The sequence below is a fragment of the Ambystoma mexicanum genome, chromosome 4q (assembly GCF_040938575.1).
Source record: "Ambystoma mexicanum isolate Mex_15411 chromosome 4q, UKY_AmexF1_1, whole genome shotgun sequence".
Lineage (NCBI taxonomy): Eukaryota > Metazoa > Chordata > Amphibia > Caudata > Ambystomatidae > Ambystoma > Ambystoma mexicanum.
Window position 1 is genome coordinate 1,266,483,205 of NC_090928.1, and position 26,100 is coordinate 1,266,509,304.

The window sequence follows — 26,100 nt, forward strand, 5'->3', positions numbered from 1 at the left end:
ACACTCTCCCAATAAAGATTGGAGCCAGCTCCCTGCACAAGATTGGATAGGGTCCAAGCTCGGCACACCACTTTTGAAGAATTCCACCTCCAGCTGCTTGGGTTGATCATACCGCATGTGAACCTAATGCACTGAAGCATGTGCAGTGTGAAGATTATTTAATTTTGTATGCGATACGTGCTGTCTGCCAAATAGCTCCGCTGTAAGCCTGTGTGGCATTACTATGGTCATCTCCAAGGCTACATGCTGCCCGTATAGTGTCATATTGTACCAACGCTTAATATGACTTGCCTAAGCAACAAAGTAATAAGCTTCAAAGTCAGGGACCGTCAGTCAGTCCTCCTCAAAGGGGAGTTTAGGGAGAATTCTCTGTAAAGGCTAATTTCCCAAACCTAGTGCGTCCCACAGCAGCTTTGCTGGATTTTTGGGGTTTATTTTTTTCTCCTGCTAAGAGTGAGACTCTTTTCCTCCCACTCTTAGACATGATTTGAGGTGTTCCTTTGACTTTGGATGTGTTTTATGGGCTATGGGGTCCTTTACCCCATTGGGCTTCATGTGTTTTTGGTATATGGGTTACACAGCACCCTCCGTGCCGCAACCCAGGGGTGTCGTAGCAACCCCCAAACATAGACTCCATACCCTGGGACTGACTACTGTCTCCCAGGGCATGTAAAGTCACCATTGGCTTTACTAGTCTCAAATTGTGAACAGAACCAGTACAAACCATCCTATTGTGGACGTACTGGTCGGGGCAATTCGATTGCCCCGGGGTCTGTTGTTCGAGGGGGCATTGTCCAGTTACCCCGACCGAGTTTTGGCTGGTGGCAGTGGATACTACTTTTTATATTCGACCGCAAATATATTCCTATGGGATTTTCCCATTGTTCGTGGCTACCACTTTTTAAAATGGCCTCGGACATACCGCCGGTTTATTAAATTAATATAAATTCACTGGTTGTTATTTTTTGCCGAATATTGGTTCCAAAATGGTGTTTGTCTTCGCTTCTGTGACTCCAACCCAAGTCGAGCCCTTTGTTCCACTTTTTGGCGGGTTTCTCCACAGAAGCCTCCAAAAGTGGTGTCACTCTGTCTGGGTACCACATGGGGTGTGGGTGGGGGTTTAGGCACCCTGGACTGAGGTTCCTCGGCAACTCAAGTCGCACTCTTGTGTGATTGGCCCAAGTGGTGAGCCGCTCGGCTTACCACTTAGCATGTTTGAGTGACAGCTAGGCTGAATGAATGGGGGTTTTCTGCATAAAAGCAGGGCTTTGGGGACTGCAACTTCAGAAGTCGCCACAGGACCTAAAGAATCCGAGGAGGGAGAAGCCGAGCCGACCTGCAACGACAAAACCACTGGTGGAGCCCTGCTGAACAGTCTCACCACTTTTCCCGACGACAGAGGAGATCTCCAGTCCAGAGAGTCTTCTTCCTTTGACTGGTGGGGATAACCAGTTTGCCCGTCTTTTCGACTTCCTGGTCCATCTCGTGGCCGCTTTGCCCGTGCCAAGCACCCCGGCAACCGGAATACCACGGTTTACCACTACTGCAAAGAAAAGGGTGGTACCTTGTAACCGGGAAACTCTGCGGCTGGTTTCTTCCCTGGCAGCGCAACGACCTTCAGCTTTCCTCCTGGTCGAGACCTCCTCTTCCTCTGGACGAAACACCGACTTGCACCCGCTGCCGGGCACAACTGCCCCCGCTGGAGCGTTCTTCCCACTTTCAGGTACTGTGTCCCACCTGGCTTCCCTTGCGACTGATCGTTCGGGGTGACAGTAAATCCTCGACTTTCTAACCTGGGTTAGCCTGGGACCTGTTAACTAACTTTTCCTGACTTGATCTCAATCTTTTTGCAAACTATTTACAAAGACTCTTTGGGCCTAACCCCACTGTGTGATCCTGGACACATTTTGCTTGCTCTCTCTAAGAGTGGGCCTGGCATTTGAACTTCCTTGCTCTCCAGTAGACTTTGCCCAACCTGACCCACTGTGGTTCTTTGAAAAGTATTGAAATTTGTGTGCTTTCATAACTCTGCCTTTTTCCCTCCCTTATTAATAACTTATTAGAGTGCCATCTTATGTTAAGCGCTCACCTCTGTCTGAAAATAAGTGGTGTTTCTCATTAAGACTTGTCTAATAAGTAATTAGGGTTGTGTATATATATATATATATATATATATATATATATATATATATATATATATATGAGTGACTGTGTGTTGAATTTATTTACCTCTCTTTGTGCTAGTGTAATTTACAAGTGTGTCTTTAAATAAATAATTATTTACTTTTACACCAAAGCGCTGGTCAGTGTTTGCTTGTGCTACTGTATCTCTGTACCTATTGTGTATACTCTATATATTGCCTAACTCATCTTGAGAGAAGTCTGACTGCTAAGCCACAGCTACCAGGTAAATCTGGGTGGTACAGACTGCTACCAATTGGGTTTACTGCCAACCACCTGTAGTCCTAAATGTTTTGCAGTGGTCCCTAAGGGAACTGCACAGGTTTCTGCCTAACAGGAGTGTAAGATCTGTCCAGGCCCCTCTAGGTTGTCTGCCTGCCCAGGTAAATTTAGTAAACATGGTAGATATTCTATCAAACTATGACTTGGGCAGCCTGAATGTAACATTTAAAAGAACAAGTTACTTTCTTACCTGGTAACGTTCGTTCGATGGGATGTTTCTGTGACGTATTCCACATCTATGACAGGAATCACCACAGCTGTGCTGCCTCGGAGATTTTGTTCCGGCGTAGGCATCCTGCATCGATGACGTTGATACGCTGCCCTCGAGGACCTCCGTCGAGGGTCGACGTCACCGGATGTTATATATAGGACGCACGGCGCCCGTAGCCTCCGTTGTAGTTGTTTACCAAGAACGTGTGGCACCAATCTCCTGCCAGTATAACTGCAGATAGCCTTGCGGAAACTTAATCTGCAATCGCATAAGAAATTCTGTAGAGGGGCAGGCTGGGAGGGTGCGATGTGGAATACGTCGGAGGAACATCCCATCGGAAGAACGTTACCAGGTAAGAAAGTAACTTGTTCTTCGAGGGGATTGTGTCCTCCGACGTATTCCACATCTATGACAGACTCCCAAAGCAGTACCAAAGTATGGAGGTGGGAAAAAGAATTTAGAATCTTAGAATGCCTAATCAAATTGCTGAATAGAGGACCACCTTACCAAAGGCCAAATCTTGCCCATGGATGGAGTCCAGGGAATAGTGTTTTACAAAAGTATGGACAGAGGCCCATGTGACTGCTTCACCAATATTACGAATGGGAACACCCCTCTGCAGAGCAGTGGAGGCAGTCACACCCCTAGTGGAATGAGCCCGTAAGCCTACTGGACGGTCCTTTCCTGCCAAACGGTAGCATTCAGAGATCGTCAAAATGATCCATCTTGACAAGGTCTGCTTAGAAACAGATTGCCCTAAACGCCTTCCAGCGTATCCCACAAATAGCTGATCGTCCACTCTGACCTGGGACATCCGTGAGAGATAGAAGCTCAAAGCTCTCCTAGGATCCAACCTATGGAGCCTCTCCTCTTCCTTAACAGGATGCGGAGGAGGATAGAACGCCAGAAGAATTACCTTCTGGCTCAAATGAAATTCCGACACAAACTTCGGAAGAAAAGAAGGACGAACCCTAAGGACAACCCTGTCTTTATGGAACACCGTGAAAGGTGGCTTCGCGGAAAGTGCCTGCAACTCAATCACTCTGCGAGCGGAAGTAACCGCAACTAAAAATACAGTCTTAAATGTCAACAGTCTCAATGGACAAGAATGTAAGGGATCAAACGGAGCTCCCATTAGGAATTTTAGAACTAAGTTCAAATCCCACCCTGGCACTTGGAAAGGTGACGGAGGAAACACATTAGTTAGTCCTTTCCGAAACTGAGAAATCAAAGGAATCTTAAAATAAGAACACTCCTCAGACGAGCGCTTAAATATTGACAGCACCGCCAGGTAACCTTTAATGGTACCCACTTGCAGGCCCCTGTGAGCTAATGAAAGCAAAAAAGACAGAACCACAGGAATTGAACATTGAAAAGGATCCACATTCTTAACCCTGCACCAGGAGCAGAACTTTCTCCAACAGCAACGGTACTGGGATTTAGTTGCTGGCCTTCTGGCCGAAAGCAACACCTCCATCACGTCTTCAGGGAGGTCCCAATCCTTATACCTCAACCTTTCAGATAGCAAGCATGAAGGCTGAGAGACTTGACCTCTGGATGGAGAACCCGACTCCCCTCCCGTGAGAGCAGATCGTCTTGATAGGGAGGACGGTGTGGAGGGCAGATAGACATGTCAAGAAGGTCCGGGTACCACGCCCTCTGGCCCATGTCGGAGCAATGAGGATCATTCGGGAACCGAACCTCCATAACCTCCGCAACACTTGCGGAATGACGGGGACTGGAGGAAATGCGTACAGCAGTGGGAAGGACCACTCCCCTATGAACACGTCCCCCAAGGTTCCTCTTAGAGGAAATTCCTGCGAACAGAATCTTTCGCACTTCCGGTTGTCACTGGTGGCGAAGAGATCCACTTGTGGGGTCCCCCCAAGGGCGAAGATCTCCAAGAGAACTTTCTGAGCCAGCTCCCACTGCTCAGAGCGTCCGCCGCCGCGTTTTTGTCGCCGGCCAGATGAACCGCCGCGATCGAAATTTCCTGCTGGATGGCCTGGAACCAGAGCTGCATTGCCTCTCTGCACAGTGGAAGTGACCCTGCCCCCCTTTTTTGTTGAGGTAGTGCATGGCCACTGTATTGTCCGTCATAATCAGGAGATTCTAACCCTGCACAGACGGCAGAAAAGCATTCAGGGCTAGCCTGACAACCTGCAGCTTTAACAGATTGATGTGGAGTCTGGAATCCGACGGAGACCAATGACCGCTGACTGTCAACTCGTTGGCATGAGCTCCCCACCCCGTGAGGGATGCGTCTGTCACGATCGTCACCTCCGGCCAGGGTAGCCAAAATGGTGCTCCCTTCATCAGATTGCTTTCGACGGCCCACCACAGAAGATCCTGGGCGACCGAGGGCAGCACCTGAACGGGATCCGACATCCTGCTGGCGGACTGCGACCACTGCATCTTGAGAGCCCACTGCAGAGATCTCATCCGAAGCCTGGCCTCTGGCACCAATAGAATGCAGGATTCCATGAGGCCGAGCAACCTCAAGAACTCGAACGCCGGGAGACTCTAGGCACGTTGAAACTTGTCCACCATCTGCAAAATGTGATGAGCCCTCACCTGCGAAGGCGAACAGTGCCCCAGGGATGTGTCGAGCACTGCTCCGATGTACTGGAGCCGCTGGGTAGGTGTCAAATGAGACATCTTTAAGTTGAGGGAGAAGCCCAGCTTGTGAAGGGAGTGGCAGGTGACGGACAGATGATGCAGGGCTTGCTCGGGAGAGCGTGCCCTGATCAACCAATCGTCCAGGAAGGGGTAGACGTGAATCCCCCCCTTTCCTGTGACCCTCGGGCGGAGGGGAATCCGAAAGGCAGGACCCGAAACTGAAAATGCGAGTCGCCAACCGCGAACCTCAGGTACTTCCTGTGCTTGGGATGAATCGGCACATAAAAGTAAGCATCCTTGAGGTCGAGAGACACCAACTAGTCCTGAAGTTGAAGAGCATGAAGGACTTGAGAGAGAGTAACCATCTTGAACTTGTCCTTCCTGAGGAGCTTGCTCAAACCACGCAAGTCCATGATGGGTCTCAATCCCCCGTCTTTTTTTCAGGATAAAAAAATATGGGGAATACCATCCCTTGTTCCTCTCCTCTACAGGCACCAGTTCTATGTCTACTTTCTCCAGAAGGGATTTGATTTCCTGCGCAAGGAGCGGATCCAGACTCTTCAAAGAGAGCTTCCCCGGTGGATTGTCGTGAGGCCTCTGCCGGAAAGGAAGACAGTAGCTGTGGGCTATGATCTCCAGAACCCACACATCTGAAGTAATGGCACACCATTCTACAAGATGCTGCGCCAGCCTTCCCCCAAACGGCGAACCATGGGACATGGCCTCATGACGGAGTAGAAGCGGTTGCCGCAGTGCCTGAGGGCAAAGAGGCAACTGCCCGAGCGGCTTTGGCACCTCGAGTACCTTGTTTTCCACCTCTGGTACTCCTACGTTGGCCCCTTTGACTGGCAGCTCCCCTCGATCTACCAAAGGAAGACTAGTATTGAAAAGAACCTCCCCTCCATTGCTATCCCCTAGGACGAAAAGGCGGAGGATGAAGTACTGCAGAGCTCAACGACTTCGCTGCAGCTTTGGAGGTCTGCAACCTCTCAAGGCTCTCGTCATCCTTGCTGCCAAAAAGATGGACACCATCAAATGGCATGTTGAGAAGCCGGGACTGCACATCAGGAGCAAACCCCGACTTCCGAAACCACGCAAACCTGCGCATCATGGTGCTCGCTGCCATGGACCGGCTGACACAGTCTGCCACGTCCAGACCCGACTGAATGGTTTCACACATGGCATCCTTGCCATTCTGCACGAGGGCCCGAAAAGCATCCCATTCCTCCCACCCAGGAATATGTTCAGCCGCAATAGATACACAATTCCACAGAGTGGGAGTGAATCTTGCCAAGGCACAAACAGAGTTGGCTGCCTTTAAAGCCATACCTCCAGATGAAAATACTTTCTTCGTCCAACCATCAAAGCGCTTGTCGTCCATATCTGGAGGGATGGTAGGGTACGCAGCCTGCTTTGCTGGGGCCGTAGCCGCCTGCACCACCAAACTCTCTGGAGTGGGGTGCGTAGACAAGTAGCAGGGGATGCCACTGGCTGGACAGTATTTTTTCGGTAGCGACTTATTCTCTGCCGGGAGACTCTCCGGAGCAGTCCAAGCCGCCGCCACCCTTCTTTGTAATGCCATATGAAATGGCAGCACCGGGTCAGTGGGTGGACCCTGGTCCAATATATCAGTCAGGTCATCATGCAGAAAATCCACAGGTGGAGCAGACCACCCCAAGTACTCAGTCACCCTCGACATGAGACGCCTGTACAAGGACTCCGCGTGTGTACCAGGCTCAGGCCTGCCAAACTCAACCTCCGGAGAGGTGTCCAGACCACTGGCATCATTTAAGGACTGACATAGGTCTTCCATCTGGCTGTGACCAGACAACAGGTCATCAGGAACCTCAGGAGTTACAACCCCCTCCTCATCTGACCCTTCTTGCACCTCTGAGATGTAATCCAAAGGCTGGAATAAATCCATTCTGGATGAGGGTACAGAAAAAGGCTCAAACACAGGCCTCACTGATTTACTGAGGCCCTTCCTCTGAGTTTCCACGGCCCTCCGGGGCACCTCCGGTAAATCCTCCTCAATGGAATCTGCGTCGACCGAGGCGCCGACGACTTCGACAACAGCTTCGAGGCCAGAACCCAGAGCGTGTCCTTCGACGGTCTCGGCGCAGACGACTTCCTCGGAGCCAGAGCCTCGAGAGAGTCCCTCGACGGACATGGCGCCGACAGCGCCAATGCCTACGAAGGCCTCACAGGCTCCAACGGTCTCGAGGGCGTCGAGGACCGGGATCTGGACCAGGCACGGCCATAGTGATCAACCTTGTCTGATCGGGACCTCGACGGCTCCCGATGATCGCGCCAACCGCCCGAGCCCGAAGAAATGCGAGCGGCGGCTCTAGCTCGTTCCCTGCCGGCTTCTCTCGAAGGTGTGGATGGAACAGTGCCCTGCGATTCGAAAATCGCCATCATCTCCTTGCGGAACGCGTCCCATTCGCCGGTGATGAATGCTTGTTGGGACAAGCCACCCGCCGTCTGGCGGAGTCCTCTGACGAGGACGGGGAAGGCGACCAGTGACGGCGCTTCCTAGAGTGCCTAGAAGAAGCAGAGAAATGGCGGGACCCACTCCGAGACCGAGACCCCCCCTGGATTTATGCCGACCCGGAGAGTCATCCCTCGAATCGTCTGTCGAAAGCCCAGCAGATCTCGATTTATGGGGTTTAGAAACTTTACCTACTGTCAATTTCTTCTTCCACTCCCGCAAGGCCTTCGAGTCATCGCAGTCGTCGGTCGCGTGGCTCTCACCGAGGCACCAGAGACAGACGTCGTGCGGGTCCGTAATGGACATTTTAGCTCCGCAGTCACAACACTTTTTGAAGCCTTCAGGGTAGAAGAGGACGAAGACATTCTCAAACTTGCACAAACGAAGTAGAAGAATCGAGTGCGCCAAGATTCCGAGGCGAACACCTTCACGGAAAAAACGGAACTGAGGCTACGGGCGCCATGCGTCCTTTATACAACATCCGGTGATGTGGACCCTCGACGGATGCCCTTCAAGGACAGTGTATCAACGTCATCTGAAGCAGCACAGCTGTGGTGATTATTGTCATAGATGTGGAATACGTCGGAGGACACAATCCCCTCGAAAAATGGATACAAACCTGGGAAAGACTACCAACTTAATGATCGATATACAAGCCCATAGGAGAGAGTGGTAGTCTGCTCCAGTGCTCCAATTTGACTTCTGTGGTGACGCTGCAAGGCAGTTGTCAGTAAGCAGTTTTTGCACAATTGGTCGAAACCTGGGTCGGGCTAGGTTTAAGTGGCAACAGTTTGAGATTTTGCCGAGTCTAGGCTATACTGCATGGTTAAGGGATGTCAAAGGGGTATAGCTAGGAAAGCCAGATGGAGGTTGGAACATTCATTTGTTAATTGCATTGAAGATGCTGACTGGAAATATATATAACAAACTAGGAAAGTATCTATGAATTACAAAACTAGTTCACTTTAATTCCATACACCAAGCATACATAACCCCCCCAAAAAATCAAAAGGTTTAACCCAACCTGCCCGCGATGTAAATTACAAGACGCAGATTGGCATATGGCCTGGAACTGCCCGAGGTAGCGTGGTACTGGTTAAAAATTCAGAAAATCCTTACAGATGTTTCTAATTGTGATATACCGTTTACGCCTCAAATATTTTTGCTAGTCCTCACTCGCAAATCTCTGATATGACCACAAATTCTTAGGTATAGCTCTTTTGATAAAAAAACGTTTTGTGGATATTTACATGATATGATGTGTTATTTATAAAGCGCCCAATACCCAGAGGTTTCTAAGCGCGGACCTGGGTATCGAACCTGTGGTGCTCTGTGTCACCTTGCTTCCAAGGCGAACACGTTGCCCCTGAGCTATCCTCCCGAGACCTGGTGGTCTCAACGTACCCCTGTAGTAGATGGATCTGGTGTAATGATTAGGAGGATACATATAGGGAGCAAGTGACAGCATCGGCACGTCCGGGGGATTACTGGTCTCCTTTTCGAACATATTTGTCATGCAGCAGAGTTACAGTAGGGGTGATGGAATTTATTTAGGGGCAAGATGTTATTGCAGATACATATATATTTTACTTCATTACTGATGGCTGCTTATTTGTCGTTATCATTGCTTCTGGACTGCATAGTCTATTGCATAGTCTTTGTCCTTCTGAGACGGCTTAGCCTGCATTGCTGTAGATATGCATATAGATACTTCCGGCTTTATAATAATACTCAATGGTCATTCTTACATCATGGTTACTGTAGACATGTACAACACAAATAGACGATTGTCAGGAACTCTATGGCAATACCTGCTGGGAATAATATGGATGTATAGACCTGTATGTTACCCTTTATGTATCTTGTACGTATATGGTACTGTTTGAAATATGACTTGTGCTTGTTGATATTCCTCCATAATTGTACAATGTTCATTCCGTACAATACAATATAATAAAATGCCAGATGTGTGTGTGTGTGTCTGATGCAGTCATGCGCAGTAGAGGCTGCCCACTTCGTGTTATGTTACCATCAGAGGGAGCTGTTGCCTTACGAAATGTCCCTCCTCACTCACTTTGGCCCGTGTACATGGGCTTTCACACTAGTTTAAAAAAGAAAGTATTAAAAACAGAAACTTGACCCATCTCTGGGAGTTGGCATATTTTTAGGCCATCTGTGACACACCAGAGTTAAGGCAGAAGCAGCAGTGCGCATTCTGTGAGGGAAACGGACACTGTTTAACACCCGTGATCGCAATCAAAAGCTCAGTAAAAGACATTTCATTAGAAATGTCTTCTAATGTTTGATTTCACTCTCTTAAGCTTCATTCCTCTAAGAGCATGGCAGCAATCAACAAATGCAACTGTTTTGCATATGAGAAAGGTCAAAGGTAAAGAACCACTGACTTTAGATTACAACATTCTTCTAGGCAATTCTTGAAATCTGTGTTTTCAGCAATAAGAATTTCACCCCAGCGCATGTGGTTGTGTGCTCATTTTGTTGTAAAATCCATGGGCAACTGGGGTGTGCAGCATGTAATTTCACAGTTAGTATATGTTTTCTAATGCACATTAAAGTTTAATCCTAGATGGGCCATGTTCTTGAATTGGGTGTTGCTTACAAAGAAATAGCACCTACTCCAACACACCCAGAAATATTTGGGCAGTAGACAACGAACATCTCATTGCTCTGGGATTAAAGGGTGGTTTCCTATTCCAGCAATGATTTCAATTAGTTTAAGTCAGTTGAGAAGCAATATTTGTGTTTACTGCCCAAGCACAGCCTTGAACACCTATGACCCTGACTGACTAAACAAGTAGCTGCAGAGAAGGCAAGGAAGAGCCTTTGGTAAATTGGGCAACATAATGAACATAACTTTACTCGTGGCCCAATGTCAAATTATCACAGCTTTGAGGATTATACAGAGTGAAATAGCACGTGCTAGGCCAAGGCTAAGGCTCACCCAGACAGCTGAAACAACCCCATCTCTAGTAAAGCGCACAATCAGCCCTTGATCTGGTTGGATAGCTCATGGGGTAAGAGCTTGCCTCTCCCAGAGGGCATGTCAGCCCTTCCTCCTCCCGACATTCATAAAGGAGTGCCATTACATTGGTAACTAAAGCTATTGTTACAGCGCTAGAGGTACCCATCAGTGAGCACTATGAGAAAACCTCACATCATTAGAAGGCTACATGTTACACAAAACACAGTTCTTTGCTTCTTGGCTCTTACCTCCTCATCCTCCATATCATTAACTGCCAGCTCCTCATCCTCCTCATCCAGCAGCCTCTTGTCCAGCTGCTGCAGTTGGAAAAGGTGGAACTCCTGCTGAAGCTCCTCTGACTCAGTCAGGTTTTTCAACATCTGCTGTGGGAAGCGGTTTGGGAAGCACAGGCCAATCTGATCAATAACCGCCCTCTCCAACCAGACCCTGCCCTGTGCCAGGAGGCGATCGCCAAGATAGTATCTGAAACACACAACATGAAGGGCAGCTTTAGCACCCTACTCTATGTCAGCATACGCCTGAACTTAGAGATGGTCCCTGGACAGTAAGTACACAGACACGCAAGACAATAGACCACAAGGCATAGCCACTTTACACCCCGACTGCTGTCCATTCTTCAAGCCTGAATGCATCCGAGACATTAGTCTACAACTCACAAGTAATTACACCTTTCTGTTCAAACTACCCTCCAACCTAGTGGAATTAGGAAGAGGCCATGGAGGTCCTATATTGCAAATGTTTTATCAGACTAGTGAGGAGGTGGTTGAAGGTGAAACATTAAGAGGTCTGTCATCCATCAACCTAACAAGCTCATCACTAGACCCTCATTGGGAAATAAAACCTTTTGGTTTTAATTATGGGTTTGTACACACTGGGAAGTGGAAAAAGTGCAAACTGAAGCCACCTCAGCAGCACTATCCTTCCACCCTCAGTGAAATAATCTGTGGCTCCATTAATGATCCAACCATGTAAGGCATCAGAACATTTCCCGAGACTTGCGTTCAACACACCACATGACCACACAGATCTAAGCAAGCTGGCAATACTTTCCACGTGTCCGAAGCCCTCCTTGGGTAAATGTGGTTAAGCAACCAAGGCACACTTCTCCCGAGGAGGGATCGGTGACGATTCATGGGATCACACCACTTCTCAACTCTTTGGGGGTTGTGGGGGGTTGGAGGTGGGAGCTTCCCCGTGAGGCTGGGCAGGTGGTGAGCCCACTATGCAACATTCCCCTAGGAGTAGCAGAAAATGGGTCCTCACAGGGAGAGACTCCCTTCATTGGAACAAGGACTCCAGTTCCATGATGGAACTCCCTATCCCTCTTTCCCTTGAGTCCACAAAATCTATAAAGTCTGCTGAGAAACAATCTGAAAGCACTACTGAATGCTAATGTAATACTCCTTCCTGTAAACATGCATACCACTAAGATCAGGAAGACTAAAATGGACACAGTCTGTTTTCAAGTCATCTTCAGGAGTACTGTGAAGAAAAAGATTGATGGAGTTATAGAAACTATTCTTTTGGTGGGTGGAGTCAGGGGAGCACATGCTCCCTGGGCCGCGCCTGTGCGCCTCTAAATTTAAAGGAGAAGATTTTTATGGTAAAAAAGGTTCTGTCTCCCGTCCCTAGCGAGGGACGCCCATGCAGTATGGAGGAAAGGGGATGGGACGTAAGAGTACAACATTTGATAATCTAAAGGTGACAAAACTTTTTGTGCAGACGAAGAAGGAGGGTCTAGACAAATGATGTCCGGGTCGAGGGGGTGTGTGTAGGCAACAGCCAAGGGCCCTGATGCCTTGACTGATCCTGATCCCAATCTGGGTCTTGTTCCCCTATGTCCTGCGCAAAAGGATCTACATCCTCATTGGTTTCTTGAGGTTCAGAGCCATCTAGGATATCCTCCTGTTAGCTTTGTACAGATAAACGAGTTTCGTTAATTTTTGTGGAATGGGGCAGGAGTCCTCTTCCCTAGGTCTCTTAGGAGTAATGTATTTTTAGAGAAATTAATAAATTGGTTCATTTTGTCGATATCATTTTCAAATCTCTCGCTAGTCGATAGGGAAGATGAAGTGTCTGGATGTGGAAAAGTTTGTCTTGATGGGGGAGATTTCCCTAATAAGGCCTTCGAGAGAGGCTGGGGGCTTCGGAATACTCCTCTCAATGAGAGGGGGTTCCCTTGTGTTCAGTAGTGGGCGAAATAATAGCTGCAAGACTCTCGTGGATTTTTGGCAGCTGAATGGCAGGTTTCGACGTACCTGATGGCGCCATCGCAGTGGTCGATTCCACCAAAGCCTTAGGCACTAGTGTGCCCTTGGATGGCGTTCTGGTGACCGTATGCTTTTTGGGGTGAACGCTCTTTGTAGAGGAATGCCCAGTCGCATGCCACGAATGAGGTTGCGTGGAGGACGCTGAACCACAAGTTTCAGAAGGCGCTGTGAAGGTTTTTCGATAGCCCTGTTGGCGTTACGTGCTTCTTCGACGCTTCCGTCGAGGATGCCTTGGGGGTTATGTGTTTGGTACTCTGTGGTGCGTGTGTACCCCTCTCACCGGGATGTAAACTCCCCATAACAGAGCCGGTGGCCTGTCTGTCAGGGCCGGGCCTTGGGGAGCCTGTAGGTTCCACCGAAAGGTCAATGGCTTCGAGTTCAGAGCCATGGCTGCCGATGGATTCCTGGTAATGCGAAGCGACTGCGCCAATGCGGGAATGGTTTTCGGCCTGCATCGCATAGGCCGCCCACCATTTAGTTAGCCTGTCTTTTAATGTCTTGGTATGAAAGAGCTTGCAGGACTTGCATGAGCGCTCGTCGTGGTCACGGGGTAACCCCCGATTGTAATGGCAATGGGAGTCCTTCCACAGGCATTTGCTGTTACACGACAGACAAAAGTTAAAAGGCATCCGTCCTCTCCAAAGCAGAGGGTGAAGGCAGCCAGACCAGATAGGGAAAGAGAAGGCAAAAAGACATTCTTGAAAAAGAATAAATCCAGGGCCCCACTCTCCCTACTGTAAGGGCCTGGCCGGAAGGGCCGAGGCCATGCGGTCGACAGATGTCCATCAGTTCACCAGTCGACGAGCAGTCATGGTAGTCTTCGGCGGCAGGATGTCCACAAGGCAGTCGTCGAAAAGTAGTCTGGAGACTAGACGACCGTAGGTCGTGGGACAAAGTATTCAATATTGAGCAATATTAACTCTTGCGAACTCCGCATAAGGCGACCAACTAGTTGGGTGGAAAAAAACAATCTGAGGGACCTCGACACGTGAGGGATTTTGAGTACACTACAGGTCATGTTAGGGATAGTGTTACAGTCACACCCATGTCGATGTCCCGTTTCGATCTTCCATCGAAAGATGCGATACTCCGCGATTACCACTAGATGTCGGACTACATGCACAGCATGTGACTCAGCAGATTGACAAGCATCAGAAACATTAATACCATCATACAATTTCATCGACAGCATAATGTTAGCAAGTTAGTTAATAACATGATTTAAAATGCCACAGCAAAAACAATTGAAAGTTAATTTGCTTATCCTTTGTTGAAAAACAGTGCAAATTCCTATTGAACACATTAAGGAAAATTGGTTCAATACAATTTAAAGAGCAATCAATTCGCCTATCACAATCTGCCAAATATGGAGTGCAGCTGTAGTTGTAACCAGTTATTCCGCAGAAAATATATAGCTCCAAAATTGGTCAGATTCGATGTTACGAAATTTGACATAGCCCTTCTTGCACAATGAACTCAGAGATACATTGATTCAAGACATGGCGTGCTGTTTCACCATATTTTGAGCAGTATCTATATAATCGCTGTTCCCTAGGAATATCTCTCCAAGCACCGGTTTGTCCACAGGACCGGTAAGATGCGAAGCTTAATTTTAATATAAATCGGATAAGCTTGGGAGAGCAGGTTTTAGTTAGGTAACTATAGGGACTCCCACCTTGTCAAGAGGAAGAAATATTTAGGTCGTTCGGCCAGGTGAGCCAAGTATTTAATTCGGTAAATAAAAATCAACTGCTGTTATAGGAGATTCCTTCATATCGATATCTGTGATATCTTTTGACACTTCAGCCTCCATTTCTTTAAACCAGATGGAACTGCTTTTCTTTTGCGCATGTTTTAGTCCAAGTCCAAGAACAGAGGTTTCGGGTGGGTTACTGAATTTGATCTTGCCCAAAGAACAAGTTACTTTCTTAGATGGTAACGTTCTTTCGATGGGATGTTCCTCCAACGTATTCCACATCTATGACAGGTAATCACCACAGCAGTGCTGCTTCGGAATTTTTTTCGGCGTCTGCGTCGATGACGTTGATAAGCTCTCCCTCGAGGGCCTCTGTCGAGCCGACGTCTCCGGATGTTATAAGTAGGACGCACGACGCCTCCAGCCTCAGTTGTAGTTTTTTACCAGAACGTGTGGCACCAATCTTCTGCCAGTATGACTACAAAATGCCTTGCGGAAATGTAAGCTGCAATTGCATAAGAAATTCTGTAGAGGGGCAGGCTGGGAGGGTGCGATATGGAATACGTCGGAGGAACATCCCATCGAAAGAACGTTACCAGGTAAGAAAGTAACTTGTTCTTCGAGGGGATTGTGTCCTCCGACGTATTCCACATCTATGACAGACTCCCAAAGCAGTACCAACGTATGGAGGTGGGAAAAGAATTTAGAATTGTAGAATGCCCAATCAAATTGCAGAATAGAGGAATGCCTTACCAAAGGCTAAATCTTGCCCATGGATAGAATCCAGGGAGAAGTGTTTTACAAAAGTATGGACAGAGGCCCATGTGGCTGCTTCACAGATATTATGAATGGGAACACCCCTCTGCAGAGAAGTAGAGGCAGCCAAACCCCTAGTAGAATGGGCCTGTAAGCCTACCGGAGGGTCCTTACCAGCCAGACGGTAGCATTCAGAGATTGTCAAGATAATCCAACGGGACAAGGTCTGCTTAGAAACAGCTTGACCTAAACGCCTTCCAGCGTATCCCACAAAGAGCTGGCCGTCCACTCTGACCCGGGACATGCACGAGATGTAGAAACTTAAAGCTCTCCTAGGATCCAACCTATGGAGCTTCTCCTCTTCCTTACCAGGATGCGGAGGAGGATAGAACGCCGGAAGAATGACCTTCTGGCTCATGAAACTCCGACACAACCTTCGGAAGAAAAGAAGGACGAACCCTAAGAACAACCCTGTCCTTATGGAAAACCGTGAAAGGTGGCTTGGCGGATAGTGCCTGCAACTCACTCACTCTGCGAGCGGAAGTAACCACAACCAAAAATACAGTTTTAAAGGTCAACAATCTCAAAGGACAAGAATGTAAGGGCTCAAACGGAGCTCCCATTAGGAATTTCAGAACTAGGTTCAAATCCCAACCTGGCACCTGGAAAGGTGATGGAGGGAACACATTAGGGAGCCCTTTCAGAAACTGAGAAATCAAATGAATCTTAAAATAAGAGCACTCCTCAGACGAGCACTTAAATATGGACAGCGCCGCCAGGTAACCCTTAATGGTACCCACTTGCAGGCCCTTGCGGGCTAACGAAAGAAAAAAGACAGAACCACAGGAATAGCAGATGAAAAAGGATCCAAATTCTTTACCCTGCACCAGTCGCAGAACTTTCTCCAATGGCAACGGTACAGGGACTTTGTTGCGGGCCTTCTGGCCGAAAGCAACACCTCCATCACGTCTTCAGGGAGGTCCCAATCCTTGTACCTCAACCTTTCAGAAACCAAGCATGAATGTTGAGAGACTTGACCTCTGGATGGAGAACCCGACCCTCCCTCCAGTGAAAGCAGATCGTCTCGGTAGGGAAGACGGCATGGAGGACAGATGGACATGTCGAGAAGGTCCGGGTACCACGCTCTCCTGGCCCATGCCGGAGCAATGAGGATCATTCGGGACCCGAACCTCCGTAACCTCCGCAGCACTTGCTGAATGACGGGGGCTGGATGAAACGCATACAGCAGTGGGAAGGACCACTCCACTACGAACGCGTCCCCTGAGGCTCCTCTTGGAGGAAATTCCTGCAAGCAGAATCTTTCGCACTTCCGGTTGACACTAGTGGCGAAGAGACCCACTTGTGGAGTCCCCCAAAGGGCGAAGATCTCCAAAAGAACTTCCTGCTCCATCTCCAACTTGTGATAGACCGTGCTCTGCCTGCTCAGAGCGTCCGATGCCTCGTTTTCGTCTCTGGCCAGATGAACTGCTGAGATTGAATATTCCTGCTGGATGGCCCAGAACCAGAGCTGCATCGCCTCTCTGCACAGTGGGAGAGACCCTGCCCCCCCCTTTTTGTTGAGGTAGTGCATGGCCACTGTATTGTCCGTCAGAATCAGGACATTCTTCCCCCGCACAGACGGCAGAAAAGCCTTCAGGACTAGCCTGACGACCCTCAGCTCCAACAGATTGATATGGAGTCTGGACTCCGACAGAGACCAACGACCACTGATTGTCAACTCGTTGGCATGAGCTCCCCATCCCGTGAGGGATGCGTCCGTCACGATTGTTACCTCCGGCCAGGGTAGCCAAAATGGAGCCCCCTTCATCAGATTGCCTTTGACGGCCCACCACAGAAGATCCTGGGCGACCGAGGGCGGCACCTGAACGGGATACGACATCCTGCCGGAGGACTGCGACCACTGCATCTTGAGAGCCCATTGCAGAGATCTCATCCACAATGCAGGATGCCATTAGGCTGAGCAACCTCAAGAACTAGAACGCCAGGAGACCCTGGGCACGTTGAAACTTGTTTACCATCTGCAGAATGTGATGAGCCCTCAGCTGGGGAGGCGAACACAGCCCCAGGGATGTGTCGAGCACTGCTCCGATGTATTGGAGCCGCTGGGTAAGTGTCAAGTGGGACTTCTTTAAGTTTAGGGAGAAGCCCAGCCTGTGAAGGGAGTGGCAGGTGACGGACAGATGATCCAGGACTTGCTCGGGAGAGCACGTCCTGATCAACCAATTGTCCAGGTAGGGGTAGACGTGAATCCCCCCTTTCCTGAGATACATTGCCACCACCAGCATTAGCTTGGTGAAGACCCTCAGGGCGGAGGTCAATCCGAATGGCAGGACCCAAAACTGAAAATGCGAGTCGCCAACCGCGAACCTCAGGTACTTCCTGTGCTTGAGATGAATCGGCACATGAAAGTAAGCATCCTTGAAGTCCAGAGACACCAACCAGTCCTGAAGTTGAAGTGCCTGGAGGACTTGAGAGAGTACTGAAGTCAATTTGGGTCTTGGTACCCCTTGGAAGCAAAATAAACACGCCAATTGCAACACCAGTATGGTTATTTACACCATCTGGTGCCCCTGTGAAAAACTCTATATTGGGAAAACAGAGGGAAAGGTGAAAGTGAGGATAGGTGAGCATAAGAGCTGCCTCAGAAATAAAACTGCCAACGCCCCACTGGTAGACCATTGGATCGAGTTTGGACATAAACCCGATGATTTACAATGGACGGTTATATATAAACTAACGCCTGGTCCCGATACCAAGAGGGACAAATAATTGCTATTCAGAAAAGAACAACTTATTTTTTTAACAAAAAGTGCGACTATAGGCCTTAACGAGAAAATTGATTGGCTAAATATTTGACATGACATTGGAATAGGATGGATTTACCTTGTGAACGCACATCGCGACAAAGCCTCCTTTCCATTCTCCATCTTAATGTTTTGCAACTCACAATGACCTAGGTGACTAGTTGTTCTGTGCTCCCCAGGCACATAAGAGGTGATTCTCCAGTTCCCAATCGTTCAGTATAGCCTATAGCTTACTGATATTTGACATCGGAAGAGACAATTATTCCCTTACTATTGTCTATTAAGTCTATTGGGCGGTGCATGCAAAATGACGTTCGGACATTTACAACACTATTAAACAGCAAAATAGAATACAAACTTTCTTACGTGTGAGGTAATCATATTGGGCAACAAAACAGTACGGGATGCAAAATAAAATTCTGATTGGTCCCAGTGTACCCATACGTCCTCCGATCACGTGACTCTACACATGATGGAGACGTTCCAATCGTTACAGGAACGTAGGACGACTTTCCGCATTTAAACGAGCACATGAAGTGCTCGAATGGATGCATCCAGCCACGCCTACATTTGCAGTAGGAAGACGGCGCCTAAGGGAGAAGTCTTGAGAACGCATTAAGGTAATCAGCGGCGTCCAGTCATTTTATCTATTACTTGTGGACGTTCGGGCGGCTGGGAGGTAACTCGCTCTCTCCCTGCCCCAGCAGTTTGCTGCGACAATACCTCTGCGCACGATAATCATGCAATCAGGAACATGAGGAAAGACGGCATTGAACAAGAAGACGACAGACCGCATTAAGGTAACCGGCGGCTCTCAGCCAGTAGATTGTACTTCTGAGGACGTCTAGTTAACCTGTAGGTAACTCGCCCTTTCTCTACTCACTGTTCTTTCAGCTTTTTCGCTGCATCAAGATCCTTGCGCAGTTGACCGTCGCACGGTAGATCGTGTAGTGGGTATTACGAGGTTACAAGCAGCTTTGGGCTTCAGGGAGGGATTTCCGTCCAAGTGCCGGATCCCGGACTGAGGCAATCCGTGTCCCTCCAATAGTGAACTCTATTGTGATGAGGTAATTACCCAGCTACCCTTGCAAAATAGTGAATGCCTGTGGTGTGTTTTCAGATTTAGTCTAACACGGTGCTATCTGTTTTGATTCTGTTTTCTCAGAAATTAGATTATCGTTTGACTTACGGAGCTCAGGGGGTCGAATAGCCCACAGCAAGGTGTTCTATACTACGCAGGACCATGCGCTGTGAACTAATATTGGTGGTTTGGCTCTGTGGACCTCCGGGACCATCCAATGGATGGTGAGCAAGTGTATATGTCTACTAATTTTCCTAATGGATGACGCCAAGTCCCACCAAAGAGGGTGTGAGACTTGTGTGTATAAGCTATGAGATTGAGCTATAGATATGGAAGGCTAATCTGTTTTTGGACACCTGAAACTATTCTTATGTCGGCTTTAAGTGTTGATTATAAGGACACATTTCAATTAGCCCAATGGAGTTAATAATTTTACTAACTACCAGTAAACTATATACTGGTGTATGTTGGCTAGGACATTTGTTCTAATGGTCCCTTCTTTTTTTTTTTTTCTCTTTTCCATAGGTATCAAGCCGATTCAACTTAACGGTTGTTTTGTGAATGCACTGAAATACTAAAAGTGGCATATTTAGTTCAAGCCATTCTTTATTCTCTAGGCATCTAGAGTTGAAATGTTAGAGACCCAATTAATATGTTGATCTCAGTGTTTTAACCGAAATATCGCTTAGAGACGCTTTACAGTGCACTATGTGTAGAATTTGACACGACAATTCCCTGACGAATTTCCCTTGACTGTGTTTTCACCTTTTCCTTTTTTTGGTGTGTTTGTTGGAATGAAACATGTTGGATGATTGTATGTCGAGAAGGGTATATGTGTGAAATATTGAACCATAGAATGTGTTTTTGTTTTGAGTTTTGCTCAAATTATTGCATATTTTTCACTTGCACAAAGTATCCTCAAAGTTTGGAGGACAAGAACCCTACCCTGCCCCCCTACACCCTAGACTGATTGCTTGTTGTTCCACCTATGTTGTTGCACTGATATATGTTTGCTCTGTTTTTATCATTGTTGATTGTCTTTGCATACATATATTGTTTTATGATTGACTTTCTTATCGATAAAAAGTATTTATAAAAGTATTTATATTTTTTCTAAAAACTGCCTGTCAATTTAATGGAATTTGGCAGTTTTCAACCAAGTGGTTGATCCTATGGTTACCTATGTTGAAAAACAACAAGATGCCTGTTTGATCTCGCTGTTAAGTATTAAAGGTTGTCGACCTATATGAGGGTGGTCAATTACGGGATTCCTTTCCCTTCTACCTCCTTTTCGTGTTTTTGGACTTGAGAGAGTAACCATCTTGAACTTGTCCTTCCTGAGGAGCTTGTTCAAACCACGCAAGTCCATGATGGGTCTCAATCCTTGTCCTTTTTCGGGATCAAAAAATATGGGGAATACCATCGCTTGTTCCTCTCCGCTACAGGCACCAGTTCTATGGTGCCTTTCTCCAGCAGGGATTTGATTTCCTGCACAAGGAGCTGATCCGGACTCTTCAAAGAGAGCTTTCCTGGTGGATTGTCGCGAGGCCTCTGCCAGAAAGGAAGACAGTAGCCGTGGGCTATGATCTCCAGAACCCACACATCTGAAGTAATGGCACGCCATTCTATAAGAGGCTGCGCTAGCCTTCCCCGAACCGGCGAACCATGGGATATGGCCTCATGACTGAGATGAAGCGGCTGCAGCAGTGCCTGAGGGAAGAGAGGCAACTGCCCGAGCGGCTTTGCCACCTCGAGTACCTTGTTTTCCACCTCTGGTACTCCTACGTTGGCCCCTTTGACTGGCAGCTCCCCTCGATCTACCAAAGGACGAGTAGTATTGAAAGGAACCTCTCCTCCATTGCAGTCCCCTAGGACGAAAAAGGCAGAGGTTGGCAGACTGCAGCGCTCAACGATTTCGCTGCAGCTTTGGAGGTCTGCAACCTCTCAAGACTCTCGTCAGCCTTGCTGCCAAAAAGAAGGTCACCGTCAAAGGGCATGTTGAGAAGCTGGGACTGTACATCAGGAGCAAACTCCGACTTCGCAACCACGCAAACCTGCGCATCACGGTGCTCGCCGCCATGGACCGGCTGACACAGTCTGCAACGTCCAAACCCGACTGAATGGACTCACACATGGCATCCTTGCCATCGTGAACGAGGGCAAGAAAACCATCCCGTTCCTCCCCTTCGGGAACATGTTCAGCCGCTAAAGATACACAATCCCACAAAGTGTGAGTGAATCTTGCCAAGGCACAAACGGGGTTGGCTGCCTTTAAAGCCATACCCCCAGATGAAAATACTTTCTTCGCCCAACCGTCGAAGCGCTTGTCGTCCCTATCAGGAGGGATGGTAGGGTACGCCGCCTGCTTCGCTGGGGCCGTAGCCACCTGCACCACCAAACTCTCCGGAGTGGGATGCAAAGACAAGTGGAAGGTATTTTTTCGGCAACGACTTATTGACTGCCGGGAGACTCTCCGGAGCAGTCCAAGCCGCCGCCACCCTTCTTTGTAAGGCCAAATGAAATGGCAGCACCGGGTCAGTGGGTGGACCTTGGTCCAAAATATCTGTCAAGTCATCCTGCAGAAAATCCACAGGTGGAGCAGACCACCCCAAGTACTCCATCACCCTCGACATGAGACGCCTGTACGAAGACTCAGCGTGTGTACCAGGCTCAGGCCTGCCTAATTCAACTTCCGGAGAGGTGTCCAGACCACTGGCGTCATGCAAGGATTGACGCTGGTCTTCCATCTGGCTATGACCACCCAACAGGTCGTCAGGAACCTCAGGAGGGACAAACCCTCCAACATCTGACCCTTCATCCACATCTGAGATATAATCCAAAGGCTGGAATAGATCCCTGGAAGAGGGCACAGAAAAAGGCCCAAACACAGGCCTCACTGTCTTACTCAGGGCCTTCCTCAGGGTTTCCACCGGTCTCTGGGGCACCTCCGATAAAGCCTCCTCAAAAGGCGTCGAGGGCGTTGGCGGAATTGGCGTCGACGTCGAGCGAGGCGCCGATGTCTTTGACAACGGCTTCGAGGCCGGAGCCTCGAGCGTGTCCCTCGACGTACATGGCGCTGACGTCTTCTTAGAAGACCTCACAGGCTCCGATGGTCTCAAGGGCGTCGAGGACCGGGACCTGGAGCGGGCATGGCTAGAGCGATCCACCTTGTCCGATCGGGACCTCGACGGCTCCCGATGATCGCACCGACCGCCAGAGCCCGAAGGCATGCGAGCGGTGGCCCTAGCGTGTTCCTTGCCGGTTTCTCTCGAAGGCGCGAACGGAACGGAGCCCTGCCATTCAAAAATCACCATAATCTCCTTGCGAAATGCGTCCCATTCTGCCAGAGATGAATGCTTGTTGGGACAAGCTACGGTAACAGCGCTTCCTAGTGTGCCTAGAAGAGGCAGAGGAATGGCGGGAACCACTGCGGGACCGGGACCCCCTGGACTTACACTGACACGGAGAGTCGCCTCTGGACTCGTCAGTCGAAAGCCCAGCGGATTTCGACTTTCGGGGTTTGGAAACCCTACCTACAGTCAACTTCTTCTTTTGCTCCCGCAAGGCCTTCGACGTCAAAGACTGGCATTCATTGCAGTCATCAGTGGTGTGGTCCTCGCCGAGGCACCAGGGGCAGACGTCGTGCGGGTCCGTAAGCGACATCTTGGAACCGCAGTCCCAACACTTTTTGAAACCAGACCGTGGGGTAGATGAAGACGAAGACATGAGACTTCACAAACAACGACGTTCGAATAACCGATTCAATCAAGAGAAGAACCGAGGTGCACCGAGATTACGAAGCGAACACGTTCGCAGAAAAAACAGAACTGAGGCTGGAGGTGTCGTGCGTCCTACTTATAACATCCGGTGACGTCAGCTCGACGGAGGCCCTCAAGGGAGAGCGTATCAACGTCATCGACGCAGGACGCAGAAAATGTTTCCGAAGCAGCACAGCTGTGGTGATTACCTGCCATAGATGTGGAATACGTCGGAGGACACAATCCCTCGAAACCTACAGACTGTGACCCTCCAATGGGAAAACAGAGACTGGAGTGCTAGCTCCAGTTTGATGGCTTCCACTGGTACAGCACTAGGTAGTTTCTAGTAGTGATGGCAAAAATCTTACCCTCTAAAACAGGTAACCAATATAATGCCCTTGCTGGGAAGGCTTCTAGGGCATACAAAATGCCGGCAGTCACTGAAATCCTGTAGGCCCGAACCTTTATGGAAGCACCTGCTAGGTCATTTATGGCCCACCTAATTGTCAACCACTTCCTCAACGCCTTAGGTGGTATGGAATCGGAGAGTTAGGAAAAAGATGGGACAAAAAGCATGATGTCCAGATATTTATATTCCCTTAGTTGCTCTAACGTAATAGCACCCAGCCGCCAGACAAACGCCAGATTGCCATAGGCCCTCTTGCCAACTGTCATGATCTTAGTTTTTTCGGCATTGTTCCAGAGACCGTTTGCAAGAACATCCAGCAAACTTTGCAAACCGATTGCGGTACGATCAAACAGGACTGTATCATCTGCATACCATAAGCAAGGAAGTACCCTCACTGCCCATTCTAGGGAGAAAGTTGTTAGTGGATTTCAGTATTTGAAAGAAATCTGAAATGTAAAGGTTATAAAAGCAGGGGTGCGAACGCAACCCTGCTTCAAACCTCGGTTGGTCAAAAATGGGTCGGTGAGTTTGCCCTCTTGAGTGGTGCGAACTCTCACCGAAGTTTTGCAGTTTGAGCAAGTACAAAAATAGATGGATCAATACCCCAGTTTGTTAATTTGGGCCAAAGTTTAGAGCGGCAAACACAGTCAAATGCAAAACTATAATCCACAAAACAAATATACAGTACGCTGCTGGGATCCTGAAGTGTATCCGAGATTAAAGTTAGTAGCACCCAGATGGAATGTGTAGTGCTACACTTTTTCCTGAATCCAGTTTGGGTCAGGTGTAGAAGGCCGTTGGATTCTGTCCATGCATTGAGCAAGTGTGACAAAAGCTTAGAAAAAACCTTTGAACTGGAATCAAGCATCGCAAGAAGTCTGTAATTAATCAGAAATTTGCATGGACCCTTTCTATGGATGGGGATAAGTACATATTATTGCCAGGAGCTTGGGATCCTACTGGTTTCACACACATGTAAAAATAAAGATTTTAAGATTGAGCCCAATACTCAGGATTACTCTAAAGACTAACATTACACATGCCATCTGGGCCAACCGCACTTCAATTTTTGTACTTAATAGTCTCCACAATATCAGCTTTTTTGATATGTTTCCAAACCAAGAAACCAGTCATTGATTTAATTTGAGGTGCATCGACTGGTACATAGTTGGCCCATAAGTTCTTTAATGTAGTCAGCCCACACTCTTTCTGAAATACCACAGATCTCCGCAGCTAATTGGGCCGCTCTATACCAGATCATGTGCCATAACATTTTTGCGTCGCTCGTTTTTTTAAATCAATCTATTTACAAAATTACATCCCACATTTGCTCTATTAGAACAGTAATTGCGCAACCATCTCTTGTGGTGCGCAAGCAATTTTGCCCTCAGAGTTGGCTTATTGGTGTCAGGGGATTGATCGACTTCTTTTTAGTTTACGCAAGGCACAGTTTAGCTCTCTCTTCGTCTGTATTATCCCTCCATCATAAAGCTGACCCTGCTTGCACAGATGGCTAAGTCCCAATTACATAGTTCCAGGATGTCAATACCCCAGGTACTCAGCGACGTCAGATTAAAATCAAGGCTGGCGATGCTAGCAGCTGACCAACATAGCCAATTACCTTGGAGATTCACTGTGGGATTTCAAAACCGTTTGTTACATGTCTTTGGAGGTTTAACTTTTATATCTAATATTAGCATTATGTGGTCGCTCATGGTAACAGGGGAGGCACAAAGGCGCGGAAAATGGGCCATTACCGCACTATTGGCAAAAATAAAATATATATATAGCTGCTGTATGGATCATTAGTCCAGGTATATTGCGGTTTGCCATTATTTGATCTTACAGAATATGTATCAAATTCAGCCAGTTCCTCCCTTCACATATCCCCATCCATGCTACATTTTTCCCCCAACTTCACTGGGTAGTTTACGAGATGCATCTCTGCAATCTGCATTAAAATCTCCTGTGACCAGAATTCCACTTTTGGGGTTATTAGATTGCCAGGTTCTAAGAAGGTCACACAGGCTGTTTCTTAATTCTTTGGTTATATTTGCGCCCGGTGGATCATATAGTGTGGCAATCAGTGTGGGTCCCTTGCCAAAAGGGGACTTCCTAAGTACAACTAATAGATTATCGCTGTTGGTGGATTGTGACCGCAGCTCTACCATATCATTATCCAACATAACACCAATACAAAGTCCACCTTTCGGGCATCCCACCCTAGGGGTGGAGGACAGGCTGAAGACCATTGTATAGCCGTCGTGGGCAAAATGGGCAGACCGCCAGTTTTCCGCTAACAAGAAAAGTTGTACAGACAATAGTTTAAGTGCATATTTGTTATTTAGGAAAGACTGAAGTCCAATGTGAGATCCATGAGATGATACAAAAGTGTTTTGGGTCTGCTAGACACTTTTGTCAATGAGGTGGCTCCATTATACTTGCCCATTGCCCCAGGATTTGTCGATTTGTATGGTTTTTAGCCTGGTTCCTGAGAAAGTCAGTGTTGGGTTGTAT

The 26,100-nt window shown here is 48.1% G+C and overlaps 1 protein-coding gene across 3 annotated transcripts in view; it reads right to left on the reverse strand.

Moving 5' to 3' along the window:
- CUL9 (cullin 9) overlaps nt 1-26,100 on the reverse strand; it is a 1,917,728-nt gene that overhangs the window by 689,829 nt on the left and 1,201,799 nt on the right. For all 3 annotated transcript variants that reach the window (XM_069608881.1, XM_069608880.1, XM_069608879.1), the window contains exon 25: nt 11,016-11,250. In XM_069608881.1, coding sequence (XP_069464982.1) covers nt 11,016-11,250 — 235 coding nt within the window. The remainder of the gene's footprint in view (nt 1-11,015; nt 11,251-26,100) is intronic.